At 47.4% G+C, this 18,788-nt stretch overlaps 1 protein-coding gene across 3 annotated transcripts; it reads left to right on the plus strand.

Moving 5' to 3' along the window:
• The first annotated feature begins 5,792 nt into the window (after nt 1-5,792).
• Nucleotides 5,793-18,745, plus strand: LOC128344864 (tigger transposable element-derived protein 1-like). Of its 3 annotated transcripts, XM_053295824.1 has the most exons (3): nt 6,895-7,029; nt 11,070-11,180; nt 11,652-13,505. In XM_053295824.1, the coding sequence occupies exon 3, from the start codon at nt 11,665-11,667 to the stop codon at nt 13,354-13,356; it is 1,692 nt and encodes a 563-aa protein (XP_053151799.1). In that variant the 5' UTR covers nt 6,895-7,029; nt 11,070-11,180; nt 11,652-11,664; the 3' UTR covers nt 13,357-13,505. The 3 variants fall into 3 exon arrangements, 2 of the variants coding, with proteins under 2 accessions (XP_053151799.1, XP_053151800.1); XR_008316106.1 differs by lacking the exons at nt 11,070-11,180; nt 11,652-13,505 and adding an exon at nt 18,530-18,745 and having other exon boundaries at nt 5,793-7,029; XM_053295825.1 differs by lacking the exon at nt 11,070-11,180 and having other exon boundaries at nt 6,897-7,029.
• Nucleotides 18,746-18,788: the final 43 nt, after the last annotated feature.

Here is an 18,788-nt window from a genome sequence, read left to right on the forward strand (position 1 = left end):
CAGCCACGCCCATTCCTCCTCCTCTTCTTCTTCATGCCTGAAAATAAAAATAAGGACAGGTAAGCAGTGCATTGGGGTGACTTCTGCCACTATACTGTGCTGTTTCTTACCATGGCCCGTAGAAGACGGTTTCTTACCATCTTCCCCAGAAGCAAGAGATGTTCTTGCTTCTGCACGGGGAGGAAATGTGTGGCCTCCACCTCCCCTAACAGCCACCCCTATTCCTCCTTCTCTTGTTTATTAATTGAATTTATATACCACCCAATATCAAAATCTCTAGGCAGTGTACAGAATTAAAAAATAATATAAAATATAAAACATTTAAAATTCATAAAAAGACAAAAAATTTAATAGATAAACACATTAAAAATTTAAAAACTAGGTCTCAGTTGAAGGCCTGGGGAAATAGGTACATCATCAGGGTCCTTGCTATAGAAATCAAATAAACAACAACAAACAGAGAAGGAGATGGTCTTATTTGAGTGTGGAGTGAGTTCCAAAGCTCTCCGACAACCACAAAGAAGGCCCAGTCCCGAGTTGCCACCAAACAAGTTGGCAGCAACCATGGCCAGACCTCTCCAGGTGATCTTAATAGGTGACAGTGTTCACAACATAGAAAGTGCTCTCTTAATTACTCTGGACCTAAGCCGTTAAGAGCTTTATAGGTAATAACCAGTACTTTGTTCGGAAACATATCGGCAGCCAGTGCAGTTCTTTTGGAATTGGTGTTATGTGGTCCCTTCGTGTTGTCCCAGAGATCAATCTGGCTGCCACATTCTGAACCAATTGTAGTTTCCAAACAACGTACAAAGGCAGCCCCACATAGAGTGTGTTACAGTAATCAAGCCTAGAGGTTACCAGTATATATACCACCGTTTTAAGGTCATTTTTCTCCAGAAATGGACATATACAGAGTATCAACTGGAGCTGATAAAAAGCACTCCTGGCCACAGCCTCAACCTGAGAAACCAGGGAGAGTTTGGGATCCAGGAGCACTCCAACCTGATCTTTTAACCCCATCCAGAACAAGCAGATCTAAAGCATCTCTTGGATCCTGACCTCCTACAGACAGTACCTCCGTCTTGTTTGGATTCAACTTCAGCCCGTTATCCCTCATCTAGCCCAATATCACCTCCAGGCAGACACTGAGGGGGGTCATGCCATTTCCTGATGAAGCTAGTATGGAAAAATAGATCTGGGTGTCATCAGCATATTGATAGCATCCCAGACCAAACCTCCTGACGATTTCTCCCAGTGGTTTTTTGTTGATGTTAAAAAGCATTGGAGACAGTATGGAGCCTTGTGGAACATCACACTTTAGCTCTCATTTTTCAGAGCAGAAGTCTCCAAGTGACACCATCTGGAATCTGCTAGATAGGTAAGAATGGAACCACTGTAGAACAGTGCCACCCAATCCCACCTCCTTCAAGTGACCCAACAAGATATGGGGGGTCATGCCATGCAACACCATCTGGAATCTACCAGAGAGGTAGGAACGGGAACCACCGTAAAACAGTGCCACCATCTCCCCCTGGTGGTCCAGAAGGATACCATGGCCGATGGTATTGAAAGCTGAAGAGAGATCCAAAAACATCAGCACACTCCCTCTGTTGATAGCCAACTGGAGATTATCCATCAGGCTGACCAAAGCAGTCTCAACCCCATAGCCCACACAAAAACCAGTTTGAAATGGGTCTAGATAATCGGCATCATCCAAAACTGCCTGGAGCTGAGAGGCCACCACACATTCAATCACCTTGCCCAGTCATGGAAGATTAGAAACAAGTTTGTAATTAACTCTGAAGGATCCAATGCAGGTTTATTCAAAAGTGGACATACGGTCCGAAGCAGTTTGTCCACATCTTCAGAAGTAACAAACTGAAAGTGATCCAATTCAAGAGGGGTTGCTGGGCACCACCACAATAGACTCTGAAGTAACTGTGGAAACTAGTTCAGCATGAATACAATATGTTTTATCTGCAAAAAAGTATCTTTATGCCTGAAAATAAAAATAAGGACAGGTAAGCAGTGCATTGGGGCGACTTCTGCCACTATACTGCGCTGTTCCTTACTGTGGCTCCTGAAGGGTTGGTTTTGTTTCCGAAATGGGAGAAAATGTGTGGCCTCCGCCTCCCCTAACAGCCATGCCCATTCCTCCTCCTCCTCCTCTTCATGCCTGAAAATAAAAATAAGGACAGGTAAGCAGTGCATTGGGGCGACTTCTGCCACTATACTGCGCTGTTCCTTACTGTGGCTCCTGAAGGGTTGGTTTTGTTTCCGAAATGGGAGAAAATGTGTGGCCTCCGCCTCCCCTAACAGCCATGCCCATTCCTCCTCCTCCTCCTCTTCATGCCTGAAAATAAAAATAAGGACAGGTAAGCAGTGCATTGGGGCGACTTCTGCCACTATACTGTGCTGTTCCTTACTGTGGCTCCTGAAGGGTTGGTTTTGTTTCTGAAATGGGAACGCCCATTCCTCCTTCTCTTTTTATTGCCTGAAACTAAAAATAAGGTCAGTCAAGCACTGCAGAACGGACGTCTCATTGACTCCTCTTCTAATTGTCTGTACTTACGTCACTAAAGTGAATTGTGCCTTACCATTATGAAAAGTTCTTCTCCACTCATTTGTTTGCAGCAGGGCTTATGCCTCACAGAGGAAGTTGGCCAACGTTCTTTCTGTCTGGCAAGCAGTTCAATGGTTTGATGGCTGAAGATCAGAATTTCTTCAATCATCCACTTCACAATAGACAACATCACCAAGGCATTCAGTCTTTCCTCTGCCATGGTATTTTGCAGAATATCCGCTCTGCTTCTGCTGTTGCCGTTGGCGTGTGGTGATCAGGATTTTAAGCAATGTGTAGCAATGTGTTTGCTCCAAAGTGGTCTCCAGATTGCTCTTCCCATAACCCCTGGCCACTGTGGCTAGGGATTATGAGAGCTCAAAAACAGCTGGGCGGCCTAAGTTGAGCAGGCCTGAGGTAGAGAAACTCAGCATCATCTTCCAGCAGACAAATAAACCCTCCTGCTGCTTGGAAAGCAGTGTGATCCAGCTTCCAAGCATTTCCTGGAAACATTCAATCAGTTCCAGTCTCTTCCCAAACACTGTTTTTGAGACGCTGCAGCCAGAGCTAGGTTCCTAGCCTGGCTGGGAACGGTCTCTCTGCCTTTTCAAGCAGAGAAAGGTGCTCCCTGCCATGCTGCAAACACAGAACTGGCAGAATTTTACTGGCAAACAGAGTGTGCGGCCCCATTCTAGCGTGTGGGAGTAGGGAGGTCTGTAGGGGACCGGACTTCTGCTCGGATGTCCAAGGGAAGGGCACTCCTGGGCTATCTTCTCATCCTAACTCATTCTCTCTTATACCTCTTCCTCCTGCAGGAAAGCCTGTAGTCCGGGAAACCTCCAAATGCAGCAAATAGGTGTAACCTTATTCGAAATCTAGCAAACACAGAACTAATTTAATCCCAGCATATTGTTTAGCAGTCGCCAATCTCTCCATCCGGAAGGCTCCATGCAAACTCTGTGCTCAGGGTGGACTCTACTTAGCAAAGGGGATAATTCATGCTTGCTACCACAAGACCAAATTGCCTCCCACTACCCTTGGAAGGGAGGGTAGTTCTTCAAATACAGGGCAAACCTGCTGCAGGGAACATCATACACGTGACAGTTCTGCCTCCAAGGTCACAAATATTTCACAGTAAGCAGATCTAGTTCTAAAGAAAGCTGTGGTGCTTCTGTTTTTTGAGCAGGGGGAGAGCGACTGGCCGTATCCAGCCCCAGCACAGCATCTATCCAGTGGCTGTTGCTGGAGTCTATCTTACGTTTACAGATTGAGTCCTTTGGAGACAAGGATTCATTTTTTAATTATTTTTATTTGGAAACTTTTGTTGAAGAACTTGAAAAGTGATATATAAATATTTGTTGTCTTCGCATTCATATTTGTAGAAGCGGTATATAGATATATAATTTTGTTGTTGCTGTTGCCAGATCTGCACCATCCTTGTCATTGCATTTCTTTCCATATGTACCAGATCCTTAAACATCCTGATGCTGCTGGTCTGTGCATAGAAATAAGCTGACTGGGTTTTCAACATTCATTCCAAAGATGTCTGGATTGTAAACCAGACAATGTTTTATTGTCTTCTCTCCGGTGTTGTTTTTTAGAATTGGGGGCATGGCAGCTCAATATGGGGACTTTTGCAGTGCTGGTTTTAAAGCATTCCAAGGCTCCAAAAAGGCTCCATGGTGGGTCCATGCTCGAGTTTTCCTTCTGCTCATCAGGGGTGTAACTATAATAGTGCAAGGGGAGACAGTTGTCTGGGGGCCCACTGCCTTGGCCCCCCCCAGGCAAGTCAAATGACTGACTCCCCCAGCTGTGCACCTTCCCCGGGGTTCCTTCAGTTGTAGTCATCCTCTGAAACTGATATGAGTGTTAAGACCTGGAGCTACCAGAACAGCATGTCTTTCTCTAGTGCCATTAAATGACTTGCATCATCCACAATTTACAAAAGCTTTTAAAAAATAATTTAGGGTGATGTTTCTATTGTGGCACATATGTAATTTTACTCTGCTTTTTGTTACTACTATTCAGCCTCATTTAAGATTTCTTTACTTCATGAGCTGAGCTTCAGTGAGGTGGGGGCATTTTAAAATCTTCTCTCTGGGCCCACTCCAACTTTGCTACGCCCCTGCAGCTCATGGCTTTGATTTCTTGCCATCAGCTTCTGAAGAGTGCAGCCTTGTTCCTCGGAATCCTCTTGGGTCAGATGAGGCAGCTATGGTATGCGTGTGAAGAGGTGCACCTAGTTAATTTGGGAGCCTGAACCTAAAGGCCTTTGGAGCCTCCTGCCTCGGCTGCAAGTTGCACAGTATTTTTAACACGTGGGTTCTTGAGGGCACAAGCAGCTGGAACTCACAAGAATGTAAGCATATAACGCAGCTCCCTGGGCAAAGAGGCACCTTTTACCGTGGTGATTCTCTTTATTTAGCAGGGGGGGAGTAACTAGCCCTATCCACCCACAGCACAGTACCTCCAGTGACTGTAGCTGGGGTCTATCTTACGTTTCTTTTTAGAATGTGAGCCCTTTGGGGACAGGGTTCCATCTTATTTGTTTGTTATTTCTCTGTGTAAACCGCCCTGAGCCATTTTTGGAAGTGATTCCATGGAAGTGGAATCACTTCCATTTGGAAGTGATTCCTGATTCCATTTTTGGAATCTTTTTCTTTGAAAGAAATTGAATTATTATTATTATTATTATTATTATTATTGCAAATATGCATTAGCAGAAACATTTCAACTCACAACTTAACATATTCCCACATATTTCTTTCCCCACTCCCAGTCTCTGAAGCACCCTAGTGCAGGTCACAATAGCTGCTCCTGGGCCAGCAGGGACCACAGCACCCAGGACAGACTAAAGAGGATTCAGGGACCCCCAGGGGGTGTGGAGGCCCTGCACTTCGGCAAGAAATCCCGGAGTAAAAGCGCCACTGTGTGTGTCCGTGTTGGACTCCCCACCAGCACCCCAACACCCCCTTGCCTGAGGCCACCACCTCGTTGAGAGGCAGTCCCTGAGGCTGGGGGGCGGGGGGTGGGGGGGGTGGAAGCAAGGCTCAAAAACGCAGGCAGGGAACGGGATCTGCATTCCCCGGCGGCTGAACTAGTGCAGTGATCTTCATTGCGCGGGCGGCCGAGTTGCCTCTCCCTGTGCCCGCCCCCGCCAACCCGGAACTTGAGCTCCCGCGCGCCTTCTGCCCTGTACGGTGCTCCGACCGCCAGCACCTTCTGCGCCGGTCCTCCCCGCGCAGCCGCCGCTGGGAATCGTACCGGTGGCAGTGGTGGCGGCGGATGGCAAGCTGACAGACCCGCCAGAAGCGGGTGGGGGCGAGCCGGTGGGGAGCAAGCCGGAGCCTAAGCCGTCAAGATCACTGAAGTGACACACAAGGGAGGGGAGAGAGTATACTCACAGCAGCGAAATATAATCTTATTCCAAGGACTATCCGTGGTTTCGCAAGGCGTCAGATAGTAGGCGGGTACTCCACCCTCGAAGCCGAAATAGTAGCTCGCAGGGACAGGGAGGATACGTGAACGCCGCCCTGCCCCGAAGCAAAGGCTCTGGGAATAGCCCGAGGAGGAGCAGGGCATGGTAAAGAAGTCCGTGGTGGGCGAAATAGCGGCACCCCTCCCGCCCCTGATGGGTCGCGCAGGATTAGGTGCTCTTCCCTCGCCAAAGAAGGCGGGTGTTGCTCCTCAGAGCGGAAGAAGGAACATTCGAAGTCTACCCTGTAAAGTGTTAAATTTTGAGAGCATAAAAGGGATTCTTCTTGATCGCAGCCAGGATCTATCTCCATCGGCTCTTCCTCATCGCAGCCAGGATCTATCTCCATCGGCTCTTCTGGACCAGCTGCTGGTGCAGAGGCGTAGTTACAGTTGAAGAAGGTGGGGCAGCAGCCATTGAGCCCCTGAGGGGGGCGTCGAGCCCACCACCGGCTAGGCAAGATCTTGCTCCTCCTCACTCTCCTCCTCCTCCTCAGAAGAAGATGAGAGGGCCAATCTCCACTTCTTGTCCCAGGGCGCGCTCCAATTTTGCTAAGCCGGTTTAGGTTTCTGTACCTCCTGGACGGACCAAAGGACGGGCTGCCCTGGGGAACACAGGCATGTGCTGCTTTCCACAAAGCACAGGCTTTGGACTTGACCGGCATTTGGTTCGCTTTCTGTGGCTTCACTTCTTGTGCCAAGGTGCACGTCAGTCTTGCTGCAACCATGGCTGAGTGGCTCTTCTTCTTCGCTTCTACCATAGACGCTGCCAGAACCTGAGGGGTATACTCGTGAGTCAAATGGGCCGTAACCCAGAATTTGGTTTAAAATAAGCCAAATCTGGCAAACCTGCTGAGTCTTGCCCATTTATACTACATTCACTCTGGGTGGAGCTACCCTTGCCAATCACCCATTGGTGATCTTCAACAGTGCCACCTACCAGCACTTCTGCTTTTTTTGAGAGAGAGATGCTGCGATCCAGAGAGACAGCAGAAGTAAGTTCTTTTATTTTTGAGCCTCCTTAGACTTGAAGAAAGCAGAAACTTAATCATCCCCACTCCACAAAAGCACAATGTACTGTACATATAAAAACAGAGCAGGAGGTGTGGGGTGGGGTGGAGGGAGGGTACTGAAGGATATTCTTTGCTATGGGATGTTGTGATGGCTGCTGGCTTGGATGTCTTTAAAAGGGGCTTAGACAAATACATGGAGGACAGGTCTATCAATGGCTACTAGTCTGGTGGCTGTGGGCCATCTCCAGCCTCAGAGGCACAATGATGCCTCTCAGTACCAGTTGCAGGGGAGCAACAGCAGGAGAGAGGGCATGCCCTCACTTCTGGCCTGTGGGCTCCCCAGAAGCATCTGGTGGGCCACTGTGTGAAACAGGATGCTGGACTAGGTAGGCCTTCAGCCTGATCTAGCAGGGCTGTTCTTATGTTCTTATTGTTGAATGAAAAAGTTTAAAGAACTTCCTTTCACTTCCTCTCTCCATTGGAAATAACTGGCAGAACTTACACAGTGATCTTGAAATCCTGTCCTGTCCCCCAACACACTGCGCTTAACTGAAAATACATTTCAATATGCATTTGAGATCCAGTGTGGTGTAGTGGTTAGAGTGTTGGACCAGGACTGGGGAGACCTGAGTTCAAATCCCCATTCAGCCATGAAACTCACTGGGTGACTCTGGGACAGTCACATCTCTCTCAGCCTAACCTACCTCACAGGGTTGTGAGGATAAACAACCAAATACACCGCTCTGTGCTCCTTGGAGAAAGTGTAGGATATAAATGTAAAAATAAAATAATAGCAGCTTTAAAACAGCGAGCATTTACACCATCAGTGATTTAATTGTAGATATGTCAGATTGTACTTTTCCTGACACAATGCTGGCTGCATAACACACATTGCAGTGATGGATTTTTTGCTCGCTCTCTCCCAAGGAGGCTGGAGCAGAGTTTCCTGTTTCTTTGCAGGATGCATACAGCACTATCAGAAGTAGTAATACAGGTGTTGTAGGCCAGCAATGGATTTTATTACCATTCTTCCATCTTCTGTTACAAGGAGTATTCTCTGCCCTTTGTGGTTGACAATCTCTAGACTGATGTTCTGAGTGATTAATCACATGAGATCCAAGCTCTGTAGGATAAGGAAACTAACCTTGACTTCTTGTAACAGACCTCCACCTCCTCTCAAAGGTGCATAAGAGGGCAACCAAGATGATCAAGGACCTAGAGCACCTTTCTTATGAAGCTAGGCTACAACACCTGGGGCTATTTAGTTTAGAAAAAAAGACGACTACGGGGTGACATGATAGAGGTCTATAAAATCATGCATGGTGTGGAGAAAGTGGATAGAGAGACATTCTTCTGCCTCTCCCATAACACTAGAACCAGGGGTCATCGCATGAAATTGATTGCCAGGAAATCTAGGACCAGCAAACGGAAGTACTTTTTCACACAACACATAATCAGCTTGTGTAATTCTCTGCCATGAGATGTGGTGACAGCCAACAACCTGAATGGCTTTAAGAAGGGTTTGGATGACTTCATGGAGGAAAGATCTATCAACGGCTACTAGTCAGAGGGCTGTGGGCCACCTCCAGCCTCAAGGGTGTGCCTCTGAGTACCAGTTGCAGGGGAGTAACAGCAGGAGAGAGGTCATGCCCTCCACTCCTGCCTGTGGCCTCCAGGGGCATCTGGTGGGCCACTGTGCGAAACGGGATGCTGGACTACCTGGGCCTTCTTGGGCCTGATCCAGCAGGGCTGTTCTTATGTTCTTATGTTCAGTGAAAGAGTTAAGGGCATGATAGTTAAAACTCTGTGGTGGCTGGGCTGGCCGGGGTATCCCCGACAGCGACAGTGTCTGGAACGGGCACCCAGGCAGGCCAGCTGTAGCAGCAGGTCGCAGCTCTGCCCAGGAGGGGCCCATCCCGTTTCCGTTCCTCCCACCCCACCGGAACTTTTGGCAGGGAGAAAGGGGAAGGGGAGCCATCTGCGCTAAAGAGGCTCCAAGACAGAAGACTCTTCTTCTTCTCTCCCCAAATATTTGGGGTGGAAACCTGGAAAGTAAGTGCTGAGGACTGTGTCTAAATCCTGTTTAGGGAAAATGTGGTTTCCCTCCACCCACCTTCTTCAAAATACTGCCAATAATTAAGAGGCTGCTGGAATGAAACAAGGACAGGGAGAGGGAGAGAAAGGCACTGAGATGGGGTGGGCCAGAGCAAGAGTGAGAGGGCATGCAGTGGAGTTAAAACCTAAATGGAAACATGATCTCAAGTGGCTCCAGTTGCAGCTTCTTAACTTTTTCGGCTTTGGAAGATTCCCTCACAAAGAGAGGGGCTGGTTCCTGGACCTTTGATTACACTGGATCAGAGGCATCTTTTTAATCTCACAAAAAAGGCACCCAGTTCAGATGAAGAGCTGCCTTAGGTAACATGAGCAGGCTGGTTAACTAACTCCTCTGCCCCTTTCTCCATCAATTAATCTAACCCAGGACTCTTAAGATTCAGCAATAATGTTCTGTTGGATTACCTTGGCTGTTATTAATTTATGTACTGCTTTTCAAGTTATCAAACTAGTTTACACAGCAAAAAGAATGAGTTCTTCCCCAATCTTTTGAACTAGGAAAGATTGTCATACATTGCAAACAATTAACTTCAGTGCAAATGTAAACATGTGAATTCATAAATATTTTAAAACTAAACAGAAGCTAATTTCTTAAAAAATTAAAGAAATATATTAAAGATAAAAGGAAGATATCGTAAGGATGAGCAATCCTTGTGAAGTTTATACATATATTACAGTTTATGTTTAAGTTCATTATTGATGAACTCCTACACACCAGTTGTAAATAATTTACTTGTAATAAATCCAGTTTTCAACAGAAGGACTTACATTCAGGTAATATGTTTAGAAGGATTGTAAGAGATTATAGCGTCTGGATTTCTTCTTCTCTAAACAGAGAGGGCTTAATCCAGACAAAATTAAGCAATTTTAAGAAGCATTTATTTCAAAGGGAGAGAATTAAGAATCTTACCATCCCACATTTAATATGCTCACCATCCTACATTTAAATAACTCAAAACTGCTTCATTTTGCCTAGACTAGTTTGCCCCTAATGCTGTGATTGGCACTTTTAAAATGCTGCATCCAAACATGTAGGATTCAGCATCCAGCATTTCACTAAGATGACACACACAGAGAAAAACCACAACTTCATGAGCAACCCAATCCTGTGCTTGTCTACTCAGAAGTGCCACTGGGTTCAGGGGGCTTACTTCCAAGTCAGGGAGTATAGAATTGCAGCCTTACTGTAGACAGTCATAGCCTTATCAATGGCTACTAGTCTGAGGGCTTTAGGCCACCTTCAGTCTCAGAGGCAAAGAAGGTGCAGTTATAATTTTCATCTAGTGCCCTAATTTGTTAATTAAAAGATAAATGAGCTTGGCTTGTATGTTTGAGCTGATATTATGGTAAAGTTATCTGAAAGGCGGGTGACACATCTGGGTGTCAGATGTGGACAGGGGCGCAATTTCAGTGCTTGCCCTGGGCACTATTTTCCCTAGATACACCTCTATACTGAGCTAGATGGACCAAGGGTAAAAGAGTAAAAGATGCTGCCATATACGGAGTCAGACCATTGGTCTATCTAGCTCAGTATTGTCTTCACAGACTGGCAGCAAATTCTCCAAGGTTGCAGGCAGGAATCTCTCTTAGCCTATCTTGGAGAAGCCAGGAAACTTGAAACCCTCTGCTCTTCCCAGAGCAGCTCCATCCCTTGAGGGGAATACAGTGGTCCCTCTACTTACAAACTACTCGACATCTGAATATTTTGACTTACGAATGAAAAAAATGGCCGCACGCTTACGAATTTTTCGACATTCAAACGGTTTTAGTTTTGGCGGTTTTAGATGCGGTTTCCTCGACTTACGAATTTTAGATGCGGTTTCCTCGACTTACGAATTTTTCTCGAAAACTGCTTCTCCCATGGTGTTTTGTGTATGGGAGGCTTTAAAACCCCTGTGCCATGCTTCCAGACCTCTGTGGGTTGTACGAGGCGTGGAGTGAGAAGGTGTGGAGCGGCGTTGGAGAGAGAGAGAGAGAGATTTGGAGCCAGTTGGAGCCAGCAGTTCTCTATTGCTGGAAAGGTACTGTAGGTTGCTTTTCCTTCTCTTTACTGTGGGGGTTGCGGGGGGGGGGGTCTTATGTGTGTGTGTTCCATGCCATGTGTAAAATTTTTATCCTTGCCTGTGGTCCTTGCACCTTGATGCTAAATTTTTCAGGCTGGCCATGAGGTTGTGTTTAGGTTTTCTGAGCAGTTTTAAGGCTCCTTTTTGCTTTCTGGCCCTTCTGCAGTTTTAAGAGTTTTTTTGGTTTCTGCTCTTTGCTTTCTGGCCCTTCTGCTGTTTTAAGAGGTTTTTGTTTTTTGTTTTTTTTTGGTTTCTGCTCTTTGCTTTCTGGCCTTTCTGCTGTTTTAAGAGGTTTTTTGGTTTCTGCTCTTTGCAGCTTGATGCTAAATTGCATGTCTGGTTAAACTGAATTTTTTTCCATGCCATGTTAAAGTGCACTTTCTGCCCTTTTATCTTCAGGATCCTAATGATGTTTTTTTTCCTTCCTAGTGTTTGTGGCGTCATGGCACCAAAGAAGCCAGCAGAGTCCGGGAAGCGCAAGGGGGAGCTGATTCTCTTGGAGGTCAAGCAGGACATCATCCGCAAGCATGAGCAAGGCATGCGAGTGGTGGACCTTGCAAGAGAGTACGGCAGGAGTGCTTCGACCATTGTGACCATCCTCAAGGACAAGGAGAGGATTATGGGTTGTGAGACAGCCAAGGGTGTCACGATCCTTACTAAGAAGCGCCCTGCCATCATGGACGAGGTGGAGAAGTTGCTGCTGCTGTGGATCCGCGAGAAGGAGCGTGCAGGGGACACTGTGACTTCGGCAGTCGTGTGTGCCAAGGCCAGGGCCTTGCATGCTGAACTGATCGCCCAGCAGCCAGGAACTTCGCAAGAAGAGTTCAAGGCAAGCCACGGGTGGTTTGAGAAATTCAAGATGAGGTCCGGTATCTGCAGCGTCGTCCAGCACGGAGAGGCTGCAAGTTTGGATCTGCCTGCAGCGGAAGAATTCGCCACGGAGTTCTTGGAGACCGTGACTGCTGAGGGCTACCTTCCGGAGCAGGTCTTCAATTGTGATGAGACTGGCCTCTTTTGGAAAAGGATGCCAAGGAGGACCTTCATCACACAGGCGGAGACCAAGATGCCTGGCCACAAGCCGATGAAGGACCGCCTCACCCTCCTCTTCTGTGCAAACGCCAGGGGTGATCTGAAGGTAAAGCCTCTGCTGGTTTACCATTTGGAGAACCCCCGTGCTTTCAAGAAGCACAAAGTCAACAAGGAGAGGCTGAGCGTCATGTGGCGGTCCAACGCCAAGGCCTGGGTCACACGGGTCCTGTTTGTGGACTGGGTGCACCAGGTGTTTGGTCCAACAGTGAGGAGGTACCTCCAGGAGAAGAACCTGCCCCTGAAGGCCATCCTCTTGATGGATAATGCGCCTGCACATCCTCCTGGGCTGGAAGAAGACTTGGCGGAGGAATTCAAGTTCATCCGAGTCATCTTCCTGCCACCCAACACCACCCCCCTCATCCAGCTGATGGACCAACAACTGATTGCCAACTTTAAGAAGTTGTACATGAGGGAGCTGTTCCGGCGTTGCCTGGACATGACGGATGGCTCAGGCATCAATCTGGCTGACTACTGGAAGCACCATTTCGATATCGTGAGCTGCCTGCAGATCATCAAAATTTCGTGGGACAGTGTCAGCCAGAGGAACCTCAACAGTTGCTGGAAGAACTTGTGGGCAGCCTGCGTTGCCTCCACTGAATCCAGCACACAGGAGCAGGCCGTGGTAGAGGAGATCGTCTCCCTGGGGCAGACCATGGGCCTGGAGGTTTCAACACAGGACGTGGAAGAATTGGTCGAGGGACACAACCTTGAACTTTCCACCGAGGACCTGTTGAGCCTGCAGGAACAGGAGAAGCAAGGGGTGCAGCCAGACACACCTGAGGAGCAGGAGGAAGAGCCAAGGCAGTTGCCTTCGTCGTCTTATAAGAGGGCCTGCAAACTGTGGGGAGAGCTGCAGACCTTTGTGAACGATCTCAGTGAGGATCAGGCTGCAGCCCAGGAAGCTGTGGAGTACTTTGATAATGTGGTCGTTGCCCCATGGCGAGCAATGCTCTGCAAGAGACAGAGGCAGCAGAACATGGACCGGTTTGTGCTGAAGCAGGCAAGGCAGGAGGAAGAAATGTTGGCTGAGGATGAGGCATGTTGAGTGTGCCTGCCTGCCTTTAAAGTGCCCTGAGGTGACCCGCATCAGGTCCCAAAAAATGATAAAGTGCTGTTGTAAATGTTTATTGTTGAAAAGTAATGTTGCTGTGCAGTTTGCATGCCTTTAAAGTGCACTTGATAAAGAGTTTTGCACAAAAAACTGGGTGTCTGGGTCTTTTTCCTAGGCTCCGGAACGAATTAATCAGTTTCCAATGCATTCCTATGGGAAACCGCTTTTCGACTTACAAACTTTTCGACCTACGAATGTGCATTCGGAACGGATAAAGTTCGTAAGTAGAGGGACCACTGTATCTTACAGTGCTCACACTTCTAGTCTCCCCTACCACAAGACTCAGATCTCAGAGGCAAATTTATCCGAGGTTATCAGTGGCAACCCTTGAAAAATAGGGGGCATGAGGCAGGCAAGGAGATGGTAGAGATAGCTGATCCCTACTTGATAAGGTTTGAAGAATATATTCAAATATCTATGTTATATACAAAAGACCACTTTTGTAGATATCCATTAATTTAAAATACCTAACTAAGCAGCAGATCCATTTATTCCACATGTCAAAAGAGGAGAAGGAGCCACTTTTCTACAACTTCTTTAGTCACTTGAATAGAAGGGCAACAGAGGCATTAAGGCCACAGCTAGCCCGCATCACACAAACTGCAGCAGAGCCTCGTTTCGAAAATGAAAGGTACTGGGGCTCAAACATAAAAGGAAGCCACGCGCTCCCTGACCGAGAAGCCCACTGCTTACAAGTCCCCGATGTGCACGATCAGATCGCAATCCATAGTGATGAGGGAAAGAAAGCCTCCTGGCACGTGCCCAGAGGCTTCTTCCCGTTAGTGCTACTTGACCGTTTCCAGGGCTGAGCCCTGACACAGGCAGACAATACAGGTCCAGAGCCGGAGCCTGGCTCCTCGTACCTATCCACCCCACCCTACCCTCTGGGCACTTTAATATCAGGGAAAGGCGCGAGTGACGCCAATGGGGGGCGGGGTCTGACTCAGTATGTGGCAGCTTCCTATGTTCCTATGCCCCTGTTAAAACTTGATGGCCCGGGGGATTTGTGGTTAAAATCCCGCCCACCTCCCACTTTGTGTATTGGATAATTCCTCTTTAGTGTGGTGGAGAGAGTAGTCAATAAAGCAGCACACTCCCTTTTCCTTTGATACGCAGAGCAGAGATCTGTAACCACAGAGCAGTTTGAGACCAGGTTTTGGAAGGGATATTCATTCATTCATTCATTCATTCATTCATTCATTCATTTCCCAAATTTGTAGACTGCCCCAAACCTCCATCTCTGGGCAGCCCACAACAACATCAAAAATTAAGACCTTAAAACAATTAAAAACTACAGTCCAGTTAAAAAGCTTGGGTGAAAAAATAAGTCTTTAGAGACTTTAAAAAACTTGTCAGAGATGGCGAGGCTCTTCTTTTAGCAGGGTGCGCATTCCAGAGTATGGGGTAGTAGCAACTAGGGATGTTCATGAATTGGTTGTGTCCAGTCGCTTCAGCTGAAGCATGAGTAAAGCAGGTCCTTACCTGCTCTTCCGTAGCCCCCCCACAACATTTCCTGCTGTGGCGCTGTGCCACTCAGAAGTCCGCATGCAGCTGTGGGGCTGCACCCAGCAACCTGCCCATGGCAGCGGGATGCTCAGAGCCGCCATGCATGCTCAGTGGACATGTGCATCCCACCACCATGTGCTGGGTGGAGCCACATGCAGACTTCTGAGCGACACAGTGGCACAGCAGGAAATGCAGTGGGGAGCAGGGAAGGACCTGTTTTACTCATGCTTAAAAACACAGCTCCCCACCCCACTGAAATGATTCATACACATCCCTACTCAGGGCCCAAGCTGTTTAGGGCTTTATAGGTTATAACCAGCACCTTGTAATCTGCCCAGAAACATATCGGGAGCCACGGTACTTCTTTTACTATAGCTGTTATATGGTCTCTCCAAGATGACCCAGAGACCAACGTGGCTGCTGCCTTCTGCAGTTTCTGGATTAAGTACAAAGGCAGCCCCACATAGAGTGCATTGCAGTAGTCAAGTCTGGAGATTACCAGCATACACCAGGGCAAACTGAGACTGAATCCAGATAAGACAGAGGTACTTATTGTGTGAGGACGGAACTCAGGAGGTGGGTTTGATCTGCCTGTTCTGGATGGGGTCTCACCTCCCCAGAAGGAACAGGTACACAGTCTGGGGGTGCTTCTGGATCCAAACCTCTCCCTGGTGTCCCAGGTTGAGGCCATGGCCAAAGGTGCTTTTGATCAGCTTTGGCTGATACACCAGCTGTGTCCATTTCTTGAGATTAAACGACCTCAGAATGGTGGTACACCTGCTGGTAACCTCCAGACTTGACTACTGCAATGCACTCTATGTGGGGCTGCCTTTGTACATAATCCAGAAATTGCAGTTGGTCCAGAATATGGCAGCCAGGTTGGTCCCTGGGTAATTTCAGAGAGATCATATTACTCCTGTGTTGAAAGAGCTACACAGGCTGCTGATAAGTTTCTGGGCAAAATCAAGGTGCTGGTTATAACCTATAAAGCTCTAAACAGCTTCGGCCTTGGGTAAGAGTACGCCTTTACCTCACTGCCCACTGAGATCAGGAGAGGTTCATCTGCAGTTGCCACGGGCTTGTTTGGTGGCAACTGCTGAAATAGGAGCATCCCTGATGAAATAGGAGCCTCCCTCTGACAACTTTTTAAAAGGCAGTCAAGATGTATTTGTTCACCCAGGCTTTTAATTAGATTTATAGTTTTTGACAGTTTTTGAACATTGTTTTAAATTTTAAATTATTATATGTTTTAACCTTTTTATTTTGTTGTAATTTGTATTTTTTTAATTGTAAATCTCCCAGAGCCCTAAGTTTTGGGCAGTATACAAATATGTGAGTGAGTAACAGTATAGCATTGTTCTGAGGTCATTTATCGATAGAAAGCACCTTTGACTACTGCCTCAACCTGAGACATGGGGAAAGGTTTAGATCAGAAGTCCCCCCCTCATACCTGTTCTTTCTGGGGAAGTGTGACCCCATCCGGAACAGGCAGATCAAAATCACCTCCCATCCCAAGTTCTAACAGAGCATAATAAGTGCCTCCGTCTTATCGGGAAAGGGAAGCAAAACCAAACATCCATCTTATTTGACGGGAAATGAAACTGAAAATCTGAAGAGCCCACATATGAATTTTACCTGAAATGATGTATTGTTGAGGAAGTAATGATGTTGCAGCACCCGAGAGACCCGTGGGGAGGGGGGCAGGGAGCGAACAGGATGCTCCCCCCAGGTTTGGGGAGAACAACTAAGGTAGTAAAACCGGTCTCTGTTCTTTTCTAGCAGCCGCCCTCGCCCATGTTCCCTGCAGGGATTTTTCCTAAATGCAGGGAATTCTAGCTTCAAAAATCAGGGAAAAGGGAATCCCACCTAAAAAGTGGTGAAATGCAGGGAAAATGTAGGGAACAATTCAGATGATGCAGGAAATTTTAGACAAAATTTATTTTCCTGTCGTTCCTTTATCTGACTAGAGGAGATTATTTCTCTCCTTTTGAGCGACTACGTCTAGACGCCATGCTGTTGTGAACCACTTTCATTTTCATTTCCAAACTCCTGACGTAAGTAGGTATCATATGATTGCGTATCCGTATTTGCAACTGCAATACTTTCCCTGTGGGAAAAAGAACACTTCGACTTGCATACACCGGAGGATACAAAACACTTTAAGGCAGGCTAAGGGCCATACTTGGAACGCCAGCGGCAGGCAGGCTTTAGTATGAAATTCAAAAGAGCCTTCTCTCCCGTGCTTAAAAGGCGGCCACCACAGTCCCGCGATCGAAACCTCTCCCCAGCCAGCCCTTGCCATTTCCTTGACGTGCGCGTTTCAAGCAAAACAAGCAGCCGCCTCCCCCGCTCCCGCCCCAATAGCTGCTATCAGAGGAGTAGTAGAGACAGAGAGCGAAGCGCGCGCGGGGGGGGGGGTTGTGTGTGAGCAGCGGAGTCTGCCTGGGGGGGCACAGAGCGCCCTGATTGGGACCCCCTAACCACAGCCCTCATCAAACAGTGGCCATGAGTCGGATCACGGTGTTTTACGTTTTATTATGTTGTCGTACAACGCTGCAGTCCTGTGTACACACTACCTCACAGCAATACTACTAGTAGTAGCTTCATTGTTTCAACCGTAGGTCCGAATAAACAAGAGACACAAAAGCCAGACAAAAATGGCGTGCTAATAAAATAAAATAAAATAAAATAAAATAAAATAAAATCTCACAACTCTACCCGATAGTAAAACCCCATTGAAGCAAGCGGGAGTTCTCTTCGAGTAAACACGCCTAAGAAACGCTGGGGGACAACAGCGGGGCCCCGCACAATCGCCCGCCCGCTGGCAAGGAACGCTTCTGCGGAGGTTTCCCCCGGCTGTGGGCAGCGGGAAGAGAGACTTCCTAGTTGGCCTGTTTATATTGTGCAGCGCTCCCCCTTGCCTCCAAAAGATTCAACGGATCTTTTAAAACCAGCTCTAAAGCAGCAGTATGCTGAAGTTTCATTCATTCATTCACTGGCGAGATTACATCCATAGATTGCACTGACTCCTAATTCGCTGTGCTTTGGCTGTGCCAGGTGAAATAAAAAACCAAAGCCCGGGAAAGGTGTGGGCAAAGCAGGGGGAGTGGAGAGAGGGAACTCTTGCCTCTTTTTTAAAAAGTCACAATTTAATGTACATACATACTAGTTATTCAATGTTCTTCCAGCTGTCCTGCTGCTTCTGAGACCAGGGTTGGAAAGGTGCCTCAGTAGGTGCGAGATACATAGGTGGCAACGGAACATTCTACCACACAAGTAGCTCAAACCCTCCTATCCTATTGCTGGACTCCTGTGGGCATGGTGAAGGAAATAATTCCAAGCACTTTTCTGTAGTTTTATCATTGTATATTAAAATATCACTCTACAGAACAATTCCTCAGGGCCCATTTCCCCACGCAGGACAATGTTCATCCACTCCTGGTGCTGATGATTCAGGTTTTAAGGGTAGCTGCAAGAATCGGAGATGTTTGGCAAGATATTGAAGCTGCAGATTTTGTATGCCAGGCAACTGAGAAGGTTTTCCTCCCACACCACTACCCCATTTAAATCTCCCCCTTGCTTCCTTTTCCTTTTCCCACAGATCACAGAATCGCTTGATCAGAGTGGAAAGCAGGCTGTAGCAGAGAATATTTTTCATCTCAGTGCTTGAATAACCACAGTTGGCCTCCTCAACAGCAGCCCTGGGGTGGCGTTTCAAGGCAGTTCCAGCACCTCCCCCTGATAACTGAACCCTGGGTCCCTGCCACCACCTGAGAATAGTCTCAGAGCACAGATCCACAGTCTGTATTTGGGCCATCTGAAGAAACATGAGCAGAGACACACAAAGGGATCCCATCCAA

This window comes from Hemicordylus capensis, chromosome 2 (assembly GCF_027244095.1).
Source record: "Hemicordylus capensis ecotype Gifberg chromosome 2, rHemCap1.1.pri, whole genome shotgun sequence".
In the NCBI taxonomy this organism is placed as follows: domain Eukaryota; kingdom Metazoa; phylum Chordata; class Lepidosauria; order Squamata; family Cordylidae; genus Hemicordylus; species Hemicordylus capensis.